General features: G+C 46.9%; 1 protein-coding gene across 1 annotated transcript; it reads right to left on the minus strand.

Moving 5' to 3' along the window:
• Nucleotides 1–141: 141 nt before the first annotated feature.
• On the minus strand, nt 142–9406 carry EIF2B5 (eukaryotic translation initiation factor 2B subunit epsilon). Its single transcript, XM_037154866.2, has 16 exons — nt 9181–9406; nt 7951–8075; nt 6943–7128; nt 6687–6864; nt 6517–6597; nt 6183–6260; nt 5604–5916; nt 4549–4694; nt 4165–4306; nt 3943–4044; nt 3665–3772; nt 3390–3480; nt 2970–3093; nt 2268–2393; nt 1538–1648; nt 142–563 (listed from the first exon to the last, which is right to left on the minus strand). Exons 1-16 carry the CDS (start codon nt 9376–9378, stop codon nt 504–506), a joined length of 2169 nt encoding a protein of 722 aa, XP_037010761.2. The 5' UTR covers nt 9379–9406; the 3' UTR covers nt 142–503.
• Between the last annotated feature and the right edge of the window lie 2597 nt (nt 9407–12003).

Raw genomic sequence — 12003 nt, forward strand, 5'->3', positions numbered from 1 at the left:
GTGCCACCTAGTGGCCATAATACCCCTTTTCGCCTTCCCTGCCAGGTGTTAAGGAAAGGCTGACAGGTCAGAGGTTCGGATCTCTTTGGTCACCTACTTCAAAAACTGATTAGTCAGAGCTAGAGAAAAATCAAACACACCCCCTCTCTCTCTTTTTTAATATTAACAAATACAAGCAGCAGAGAAGGCCAGCTGCTCTCTGCTGTTTCCCGAGGGAAAGCCAAAGCACAAAGCTATGCCTCTGGCCTTCCTCTACCTGCAGGGCCTGCCTAGCTCCTCCCAAGGTGGAGCTTTGTTTCAGCCCCGCTTTCCTCATCCCAACTCCCCAATCAGGATGCGAGGCACATGGTTGCTGGCGGTGGGAAGAATACTGGAGTTCCAGCCTCTGCTCCTTTGAGTCTCAGAATGGTGATTACTCATCTTCTGCAACTGGCCTCTTGCTTGCCCTGCTCCAGAAGCCAGGAGGGCCTCCAACCACACCCACAGGAGCAGGCAGTACATCTTCAGTCATCTTCAGATGACTCCTCTTCTGCCTCTTTTAACCACTGGATGAACCTCTGCAGCTGTAAGAAAGCACAGTTGTGACCTATTGAGGAGAAGCACACAATCCTCCTATTCTCTTTAGTGGATGAACGTCCCAAACAACCACAGAGTCCCAGGGACCAACTACCTGTGGGCCAAGGACCAGGGAACCCGGCAACAGCCATGGTGAGAGAGCAGTCTGTCTCACCTGTTGGTTTTTTTTTTAACATAAAAATAATTTTTAAAGACTACTAACTATAATTTCTACTGCTTCATCAAGAACATTTTTAGCCCTGGCTGGTGTAGCTCAGTGGATTGAGCAAGGGCCTGTGAAGCAGAGGGTTGCCGGTTCAATCCCCAATCAGGGCACATGCCTGCCTTGCGGGCCGGGTCCCCAGTGAGGGAAACATGAGAGGCAACCACACATTGACATTTCTCTCCCTCTCTTTCTCCCTCATTTCCCTTCTCTCTAAAAATAAATAAATAAAATATTTTTTTAAAAAACATTTAAAAAATTTTGTTTTGGTTGGAATCATTTTGAATAGTTAAATACAGAACTGAGCATTGAAATAGCATTTTTTTTCCCCAGAAGTGCACGGTGGTAAAGAATACAAAGGTTTAAGCCCTGGCTGGTGTAGCTCAGTGGATTGAGTGCGGGCCTGCGAACCAGACAATCTCGGTTCGATTCCCAGTCAGGGCACATGCCTGGGTTGCAGACCAGTTCCCTGCAGGCCAGTTCCCAGCAGGGGATGCACGAAAGGCAACCACACATTGATGTTTCTCTCCCTCTCTCCTTCCCTTCCCCTCTAAAGATAAATAAATAAAATATTAAAAAAAAAAAAGAATACAAAGGTTTACAGTCTGGTGCTGACTTAATCCATGCCAAGGTGCCAAATTTTATCCAGCACTGCTTTTATTTTATTTTATAAGATTTCATAAGTATTTACATATTTATTTATCTATTGCTTTTGTCTCGACTTCAATGTTTAAGAAAATTTAATTATTGTTCACTTACCTGTTGGTTCTTACGCAACTGCCGGCCCCTGTCAGTTGTATCCCTGTGGCTGTACCAGCTCAGGATTGTTTCCTCAGCCAGGATCTCCAGCTGGTAGAAAGCCATCAGTACCTGCGGAAGGCCAGCAGAGATCTCAGAGACTATGCAGAGTCCGGCAAAATATAATGGACAATAGAAGAGGATGCAAGATCTTGGCCTCTCTCTAACCAGTCCTCAGCTTCCTTCTCCACACTGAGCAGCCTCCTCCAGAACAGACTAGAGAGAGCTATTCACTGTGGTACAGGGACAGGTGTAACTTCTGCCACCGTTGCCGGGGAGAGCTTTACACAGTCCCAGGGCAACTTCCAAATGGCTGCCTCCCTAGCCGGGCTCCAAGTGGTACTATCCCAGCAATGAGCACAACCCCAGGGGTGGACAGTGCTGTTAACTACTATTGGATTCAAGCCAGTCTCTGTTTTGTGTCTCCATGAATGTCACCAAGGCCTCTTTCTCTCTTTTTCCCTCTCCTCTCCTCCCTTCCTTCCCTCCCTCCTTCCTTCCCTTCCTTTCTTTTAAAAGATTTATTTATTTATTTTCACAGAGGGCGAAAGGGAGGGAGAAGAAGAGGGAGAGAAACGCTGATGTGCAAGAAAAACATCGATTGGTTGCCTCTCACATGCCTCCAACTGGGGACCTACCAAGGCCTGTTTCAAAGCAAATGTAGGACTATGAGGCTTGAGGTAGTAGTCACCTTGGCCATGGAAGTACCAAGAGCTTCATGCTCCAGGAAGAAGTCCTCAATGGCTGCCAGTGCTTCCAAATGATCAGCCGCACGCTTTACATAGTTCCTAAAAACAGGGCTCCAGGTCTTGAGCAGCTACGGAAGAAAAGAGAAGAGAACTGTGATATATACCTGAGCATGTACCTACACATGAACAGCAAAGAAAATCAGTATTGAAAACATGCGTCTTTCATGATGTGGAAAGACAAGAGGGAGATGACGCAGGCCCTGTGGAATCATGTCAGAGGGACTTAGGAACTGACAGCCGTCAGGGCTGGGGAAAGAGAGGTTCCCCAGGAAGGTGAAAGGGGATCAAATACGCAGACTGCCTCAAGAATACCTACTCCAAGCCTGCAGGCTGTCTCATTTTGGGTCAGATCATTTACAGTCAGAGAGTGTGAAAGTCCAGGTCTATTCTAGGCATGGGGTCTGGTATGGTTTGAACCCTGGAATCTCAAAAGCCACTTAATACTGAACCTAACTTGATTCCTCAGGACCAGCCATGGTTACTTTAGAATCCAATCTACTCCCAGAGGGGAGGAGAAAGGAACCACAGTAATGTGAATATCCCACACAAGACCTTCTACTCCCGATTTCTTTTAAAGTTACCACAGCAAGAATATGTATCTGCCTCTACCCAGTCTCTTGTACCCAGACCTAATCTTTGCTCACGGGAAGCAGCAGGGCACAGTAGCGGTTTGGGTCCAGTGGAGCATCCATTTGTGGCAGGGGGAACTCCAGGACCACATGGCTCAGTACTTGCATCACCTCCTTTAGGCTTATGTTGTAGGCGTACCTGTGGGGAGACTGTGATGACACCAAGGCCTGCACTGGCCCTTTCAGCACGCTGTAGGACTGACTTTGGCAGGACACCAGGGAAGAGGAAGTCAGATGGGGCATGTGAAGGGGGAGGATTCTGGAAGGGGGAATCAATGCTGAGGCTAACACCTAGTGCTCTCCTTGCACCAAATGCTACTGGCTTTGTCATTTGGGATGTCAAGGGAACAGGTTCCTATATGGGGAAGAAACAGGAGAACCTCTAGCTGCCTGGGAATACCCCACCGGGAGAAAACAGAGAGGGGCTGCTCTTACTTGAGAGAGTTGATCTCTAGGACCAGGTTGTCACAAGAAATGTTCTCCTCCTTGCCCCGCTGTAGTGTTCCCAGGACTTCATTCTGGAACACTAAAATCAAAGTAACAGTAAGTTCAATGGCCAACATCACTCCAGAACATACTGTCCTCTGGTCCTGACTTTATACCAAACCCTTCCTGGGAGGGACACGAGTCTTTGGCTAGTTGATCCAGATAAAGAATAAACCGGAGGTTTTCCTGTTTTGCCTCATGATACTGCTTCCCTGGCCACTCACCTTTGATGTCATCCATCTGTGGGGAGCCTGCCCGGCTGTCCAGCTCCTCAGAATCCATACTTCGCTCACTTTCAGTTTCACTCTCTTCTTCCACATTGATTGTGAGTCCTGAGAACCCATAAAGGGTGAGAAAAAAAGAAAGGTGAGGAAAGAGTCATTGATACAGAGTCATATACATGCCCTGTCTGCATGAATAAAGCAGGGAACAAGTAGTCTGACTGTCCTTCAAAATATTCTGACTTAGAAAGGGTGTGTGGCAAGGAACAGGCCCAGCTCACCCCACAGATCCTGCCGTAGTTCCTCCTCTTCTTCCACATTCACGTCTGCAGCTTTCCAGAGATAGCCCTGGCCTGCAACTCCCACCTCTGCTGGATTGTAACCTGGAAAGGCATTGGTCCTTAGCAAAGGCCCAGCTGAAGTGCCAATCCCTCCAGGAGGACACACGTATTTGTCTGTGGCACCGAGAGACACATATGCCCCACACCTGCTGAGCCTCGCACCTTTCAGCTTCATTTTCTCCTTTTCTTGGTCGGTCCCAGAATCGTCACTGAACTGGCTATCATCGTCATCTTCCTCTGCATCTGGAGGGTGCAAAGAGATCACCGAACCCTCAGGCAGTGTGATGTCCGGGCCCACTACCACCTAGGGGAGAAAAAAAGGAGTGTGTGTCATAATCCATCGGTGTGCTAAGTAAGAGTGCATCCTGACAATCAGAGTGACTTTTCTAAATAAGCCAAGCAGAAGGCAAATGAAACCACTGGATCTGGACTCTGAATTCAGACTGGGTTACAGTTGGATATAGGCCCCTTCTGGCTTAGCATGACCACCACTCCGTTTGGGGCTCATACACAGTACGGAGCAGTGGCTCCTTACACTTCCCTCACCTGGGAAGTGAGGACACAGCGTGGCTTCAGTGTAACTCGTTCCTTGACCTCAGCATTGTCACAAAGCAGAGACTGATGGATCTGTGCTCCAGCAGCCACTCGAACACCCTGCCACAGGTAGGCCTGGTCCAGCACCACGTTGTCGCCTGGCTCAGGACAGGAAGGACTCCTGGTCACTCAGGGCTCCAACTCCAGACCAGGGCCATTCCTGGAAGACACGGCTGACTGACACCAGCACAACTCCCAACCAGCTCAAATACTCCATCTCCTACCTCACCAGAAACACCCTCTTCCCCCCTAAGCCCAGGTCTGAGAGTAGAACATTGCTCAGCCTGATCATCCTCCACCAGGTTTATGACCATAACAGACTATCACACAGGACTTAAGAAACTTCAAGATTTCTGGGGACCCTTGAATCTCAAGAACTCAAGAACCTTATTAGAATCATGTCCATATCTATTCCACTTCTTCTCATAGATTTAGAATTACATTTTTTTTTAAGGGGCAGATCCATTTAAAGCACCACATTCCAACAACCAAAATGAGTCACCAAGAGGCTAACCGGGCAGTATGGTAGAGTAAAAAGAATGCTGGACTTAATAATCAGAATACTCAGATTCAAGTCCCTGCACTGCCTCTTATTAGCTATGACCTTGGGCAAGACAACCTATTTGAACCAGTCTGTTTATCTGCAAACTGAGGATAAATAACACCTACCTCACAAGGTTTTAGTGAGGATTAAATGAAACAATGTACGCAAAAGGTCTTTATAAGTTGTAACACACAGATGTTATTATTGCATGTTAATTAACTGGTTGGTCCTCAGTATGAATATAGGGTACCCTGGAATGTGAAGAATCACCCAATATGAAGCTCACAGGCCACAAATTAAAGCATCTTTTAAAAAATATCTCTGTTCCCTAATTTATTAAGGTAGCTACTACTCTGGTTCCTCATTCTCGGGGACGATTCTTCTCGCTCCTTCTCTAGAGACAAGGGCCTCCCTGGGTTCCTGCTGCTGGGATAGCTGGCTTGACTTCCCCACCTGCACTCACCAATGTGACAGCCAGGGCCAATGACACTGTTGGTGATGGAGCAATTGCTGCCAATGACAGTGCCAGAGCCCAGGAGCACATTTTCCTCCAGGACGCTGCCATGGCCCAGGCTGACTTCAGGCCCTCGGTAGATGTTGTGCCGGGAATGAGTGCAGTTCTGGGTTATGTTGTCAGTGAAGTTCACCTCAGGGGTGAGGGGGTACACCCATCGGCGGATGACATCGGCACAGACAGCTGCGTACATGTGTAGGTTGGAGACCCGGGCACCATATTCCCTAGTTGTCACATGCATGTGGATCTGGTTCCCAAGGACCTGAGTGAGCACAAGGGAGGGAGGTCACCCAAGCAAGCAAGAGAGGAAGCACACCCCCAAGCACAACACTCTTCTTACCTTAAGTTCCCCTCTGCCTCTCAATGTCACGGCCGAATGGCCTGAGACTTTTCTTTGTCCACTGCTCCCCCCACCTCAGCTATTTTCCTCCCGCCTGAGGCTCACTAAAACATAAAAGGGGACCAAAAGCTGTCTGCCTGAGACAACATCTTAGCGCTCTTTTAAGCAGGCACTGGAGCCTTTCTCACCTCCTCATTCACTAACAGGCCCCGCACAAAGTCGTCCCGAGTTTGGTAGTCAAAGTTGTCTGTGAAGAGCTGAGCCACCTGTGGGGGTAGTTGGGTAAGGCCAAAGTTAAGTGCTGGAAGCAAAGATAAGCCCCAGAGACCCTATCAGGCCCTGTGACGGCAGGACAGGGGCCGGAATCCCAAAAGGCTCCTAATATTGGGGTCAAGACGACAACTATATGCTGTAGAATAGATACGAGAAAGAAGGAGAAGAAACACACTCTGACCTTCTAGGAAGGAGTAACACACCCTCAGGCTTCTCCCTCTACGTGCAGCCCGGGCCCGAAGCGCTCACCTGAGGAGAGCAAATGCTGATCTGACAATCCAGTAAATCATAGCGAATCTCCACTCCGTCTCCAATGCCATGGAACAAGCTCTGTGGGGAGAAGTTACGAAGACTTTAACTTGGCTCTCTTGCTGAATCCTGTCATCTTCCTGTCCCAAGGAGTCCAGATACCCACGCACCAGGGGAAAAGAAAAACGCCGAAGGCCTTGGGTCTTCTGAAAATGGAGAACCCTGTTTGTGGCACTATCCACAGCTACTACCATGTTGTCCTCATGGCAACGAGTTGGGTGACTTGGGGATGATTCCTTGAAGATCATTGTCATCACAGATATATTTTTTTCTAGCTTTCGCCTCAACCTATAAAGAGTAGCAGGGAGAGAGTCTCAGGGTTCTGCTGGGCCCAAACTGTCATCCCTCCTGTTTTCCCATCCTGACCTGTGTTCCTCCAGGGCTTTGGTAATATTGATGTTTGAGATGACATCCCCATACACCAGAAGGAAGTCAGAGCGCACCAACGCCTTGGCATCAACGTCACGGAGAACATCCCCCAGAGATCGATACAGGTCTGATGTGATTATTCGAACCACATTGAGGGAGGTAGGGCGGCACCACTTGGATTTCCTAAAGGAAGGGGAGGTGAGGAGGACGAGTAAATCAAACATAAAGATCATGCAGAGCTTCCCTGTTTTTCTCCCCCTTTCAAGATTCACTCCTTCTCTATGGCTTTTCTGGGTTCTTGCCAGCGTCCTGAACTTCAGAGAGATTTATGAACTATAATTAATGGTTTCAGTATCCTCTGTCACCAGGCCTGTTTTATGGGTTAGAGAAACACGGTTATTTCCTCTCCATAGCCTGACCCCTGTCCCCAAACATGGATTTGAATTCAAAATCCTGCTGAGACTTAGGGTATACAGTTTCCTGGGAATACACTTTTCTCCTTCTGAAATCCAGACCAAATTTAAGAATTGTCTAATGGAGACCATGCTATTATCCAAGTCTTCATTTCTTAAGCTTCCATAAATCCTGACATTTACTCTTTTTCAGGAAGATTTCACCAAACATTTGTTAAGTGCTTATTATGTGCTTGGTACTAAGTTAGGCCCTCGGAATACAAAGATGAAGAACACCTCAATATTTAGAAGCTTAGTGGAAAAACAAAGATGTTATTCCTGTAACTTCCAGATTAGTGCCAGATTAAATAATAACTTAAAACCCACTGGGACCAAACTTCATAAGTGAGATTCAGAAAAACTCAACTGTTATTCTTTAGTCTTTGTCACAGTTTCAGTTGTCACTACTTGATAGTAGTGACTGCTTAGACCTTATGATGGAACTTACATAGACACATTTTGCCCCTCACGATTTACCCTTATCTAGTTACATTAATCTTTAAAAAAGTGAAAAAAATGCTGAAACAGAGAACAAAAAGGGGCAGGGCCTTACAGTAAATGTTCCTTGATTTGAGCAGCCTTCCAGCAACAAAAGACAAAGGTTTCTTGTACACCTGTGGCAGTCAGAAATTCCAGAGTGTAGTCAATTAGTGCCACATTGGCCAGGGGCAAGAGGACCTGGAGGGTAGGAGGTGAAAAAAAAATGAAGTCTTGAATCTGGCCCTCTGCATACCATTCTTTCCTCCACTACGCCCACAAATTTCACTCCTATATCAGTGTTTGCAAATGCTATAGTTTTGTTTTATCTTTCCAACTTAAATTAATCACTATTCTGCCTTTGATGTTCATAGCATGCTCTAAGCATTAGAGTATAAAGTGTTACTACTTGGATCAAGTAAACATACATAGAATCTACTTGTTTAGAATTAAAGACAGAGCTGCTCTCTTTTACCACCTCCGGTAAAAGAGAATACTGGGAAGCACTCATATCTCCAGAAACCTAAGCACCATTAAGGCCTTTTCCCCATAAAATTTCCTTCCTTGATCCCTTTCTAAGAGTCAGGGGGAGTCAACCTCAATCACCTGTCCAAAATGAACAGCCATTCGCATTTTGCTGGGAGTGAGGAGTTACAGAGACTTTTCCCTGAAATGAATGCAGTTCCCTCTCTGAACTGGGGATGACTGGGTGACCCAGCAATCCCCAGGACTAGCTCAGTCCAATTCCCGAGTATCAGATAAGAGAAAGGCTGCTGGCAACCAGCCACTAAACCCACTCTGTTGTCTTTCGGACAGAAGGCACTGGCTGCCATTGAAAGCTAGAAGGGAAAAAAAGCACACCCAGATCCGAAACAGTTGTTACTATGGGATCAGACCAATCTGTTCTTTTTTAGGCATAGGACCTCCCTTTTGGAGGAAAAACGGGTGATACTCCTTTCACTAAAGGATCTTTTTTTTTTTTTTTCTTTCCCTCCACATAGTTAAAATGGCCTTGCAGCCTCTTCTTGGAGCGATGATTACTCCGGCGAAGGCTTCTCACAGCACTGCTTCTACAACTTAGCCCTCGGCACGCCTCCCAAACCTGAGATAGCACTACCAAGTGTACCAATCGGTCAGGCAGTCATCAGGGTTTAAACTGTCTCCCTTCCCCATAACTGGGGAAACCGACTTCAGGGTAAGAGGTTAGTTAGACACACGTTCTCCCAGAGGACGCCTCACTAGGCAGACGAAAGGATAACTAACTCCTGCCCCCGGCCCTGCGGCTTCTCTCGCGCAAGGCGCTCACCCGAGGCTGGTCCTTGGAGATCGGGAAGAAGCGGCGGTTGAAGCTATCCGCCACCAGAACTGCTTGTAGGGGTGGCGGCGGTTCCTCCTCGGTCCCTCGGGATCCACTACCGCCGCCGCCGCCTCCCGGCCCGCCAACACTGCGCTTGTTGGCCCGACTGGCCACCGCACCCGGTGGCACCGCTACAGAGGTCGCCATCTTCTCTCACTTACGCAAGTAAACTAACACTGCACGCAGTAGGGGACAAAAAGAACCCAGTACCCAAACGCGAAAGACTAATCGCAACCAAAAGTGTGGGAGGAGACGAGACGGGAAGAATGCGCATGCGTCTCTCCCGGGTCCCAGTCTCCCGGGTTAGTGCGTCGGAGGCAGGCGGGGGCGCGGCCACCCGAAATTGACCCGTCGAATTGCTGGGGGTGGGGTTCGATTTGCACGTTTAGTAGGACTTTATCTGTACGTGAACAAACTGAGATTCTTGCGGGTTGATGAGACTTGCGGTCTCTGCGAAGGGGCCAGATCCATTCGAGATATGTAATCCTCTCCACCCCGAGCTCGTTAGCAATTGCAGTCTTCCGTCATTCTAGTCACCTAATGTGATCCGGCACCGTGGAGAGCTCGGAACCGAGTGGGACAACGCCTTCCCTCAGAAAACACAGTCCACGTAAACACTAAACGCGGTTTAGTAGGGAGAGTAGTAATTCTCTTGAGCGCTGATTGTAGCCAGATACGATACAAGTGTTAACTCAGTTAACATGTCTCTGCGAGAACATTTTTTTCATTCATTCAACAAACATTTCTTCCCTTAAAAAGTTTTCATTTTATTTATTTTCAGAGAGAGGGGAAGGGAGGGAGAAACATGGATCAGTTGCCTCTAACACGTCCCAACCGGGGGCCTGGCCCACTACTCAGCGTGTGCCCTGACCCGGAAGGGAACCGGGACTTGTCGGTTCCGAGGTCAGCACTCAGTATACTGAGTCGCAGCAGCTAGGACTCAACATTTCTTGAGCTCTAAGAAGGGTGAGGATCACCCATCTAATAAGTGGAAGAACTGGTATTGGAACCCAGTACCAGATCTGTCTGACTTCATAGTTCCCAATTTTTTTGTCAAGGTAAGTGGGTGATCAAAAATTACTATTTCATTATGTCTTCAGTTATTCATTCGTTCAGACTGTCGGCATTTACTGAAACCCTACTTTGTTTCACAGTTAAATAGGGATGGATCCAAGAACACAATAAAGTCGAGTGGGCCTGGAGATAAGCAGCAAGCTTTCCAGGCAGAGGGAGTCTGAGCGCAAAGGCCTGAGGCTCAAAAGCACAGCACGATTTGGGGAAAGAGGCGGTGGCTGCAGGGTGACCTGCGAGCCTGTGGGGATGCGGTGGAGGCTAGACAAGAGACCTTAGGCGTCGTCATTGGGTAATCAAGAGCTTTCCATCAAGGCACGTGCCCACTCTGTACGAGAACACAATTTCAGGAAAGGTTGTTCCCACCCATGCTCCGCCACCGGACGGCGTTACATGTCGGGATTTGGAGATCGGAAAGGCTGACTTTGTATGGAGTGGTTGCCGCTCAACTAGCAGTACCAAGGCCCCCTCTTCGTGGGGCCAAGGAAATCTGTCATTTCTTTCCTCTACTAGTTAATGATAGCGCTGAGAGAAAACCATTTCTTAAGGATTTTGGAAAATTTAGCCTGGAGAAGGAAAGGCAGAAGGCAACTCAGTAAAAATTTTCAATTAAATGAGTGTTCATTGTACGGAAGGTGTTCCACTGTCTCGCAAATCCATGGGCAGAAAGAGCGACGGAGGGTGATTAAACAGCACTAGTGATTGGTCTGTATGCGTGTGCATGTGCACACACGGAAGGGTTGGGGTAGGGGTGGGGTTGGAGTGGTGAGGATTGTGGAAGTAGGTTGATTGTGGACATTTTAAATGACTCCTGAGACATCAGAAAGTGGTAACTCATAAATCCAGACCTTATTCTGCAGATAGTAGCTTATTAGATAAGGTTTTAGTGGTTGGTCTCAGGGAGAATCTCTCTCAACTTGATTTTTTTGTTTGTTTCAAAACTTACTCGACTTAACAAGGAACAAAAATGAGCAAAGGAGTTAAGAAGACATTTCTCCAAAGAAGATATACAAATGGATAATAAGTACATGAAAAGATGAGTAACATCCCTAATTGTTAGGGAGTTGCAAATCAAAGCTAAAATGAGATATCACTTCATTAGGATGTCTACTATCAAAAAACAGAAAATACAAAACGTTAGTGAGGATGTGAAGAAATTGGAACCCTTGTGCATTGCTGGTGGGAAATGTAATTTCCTGTGGAAAACATGTAGGTTCAATTTCAGAAATTTTTTGTATGGTTCTTCAAAATATAAAACATAGAATTTCCATATAATCCAGCAATTCTACTTCTGGATGTACCCAAAATAAGTGACATCAGGCACTCAAACAGATATTTGTATATACCCCTGCTAGTAGCAGCATAATTCACAATAGATAAAACATGGAAGCCACCCAAGTGTGCAACGATGGAAGAATGGGTAAGCAAAATGTGGTCTATACATGTATGGAATATTATCCATTTCAAAAAGGAAGGAAATTATGGCATATGCTACAATATGGATGAACCTTGAGGGTATTATGCTAAGTAAAATAAACCAGTCGCAAAAATACCCATTAAATATTGTATGATTCTATTTATGTGAGGTACTTAGAGTAGTCAGATTCATAGACAGATGGTAGATCAGCAGTTGCCAGGAGCTAGCAGGAAGAGGAAATAAGGAGTTATTATTTAATGGATATAGAGTTTCAGTTCTGCAAC

Source organism: Artibeus jamaicensis, unplaced genomic scaffold (genome assembly GCF_021234435.1).
Source record: "Artibeus jamaicensis isolate MK-2021 breed Jamaican fruit bat unplaced genomic scaffold, CSHL_Jam_final scaffold_474, whole genome shotgun sequence".
Lineage (NCBI taxonomy): Eukaryota > Metazoa > Chordata > Mammalia > Chiroptera > Phyllostomidae > Artibeus > Artibeus jamaicensis.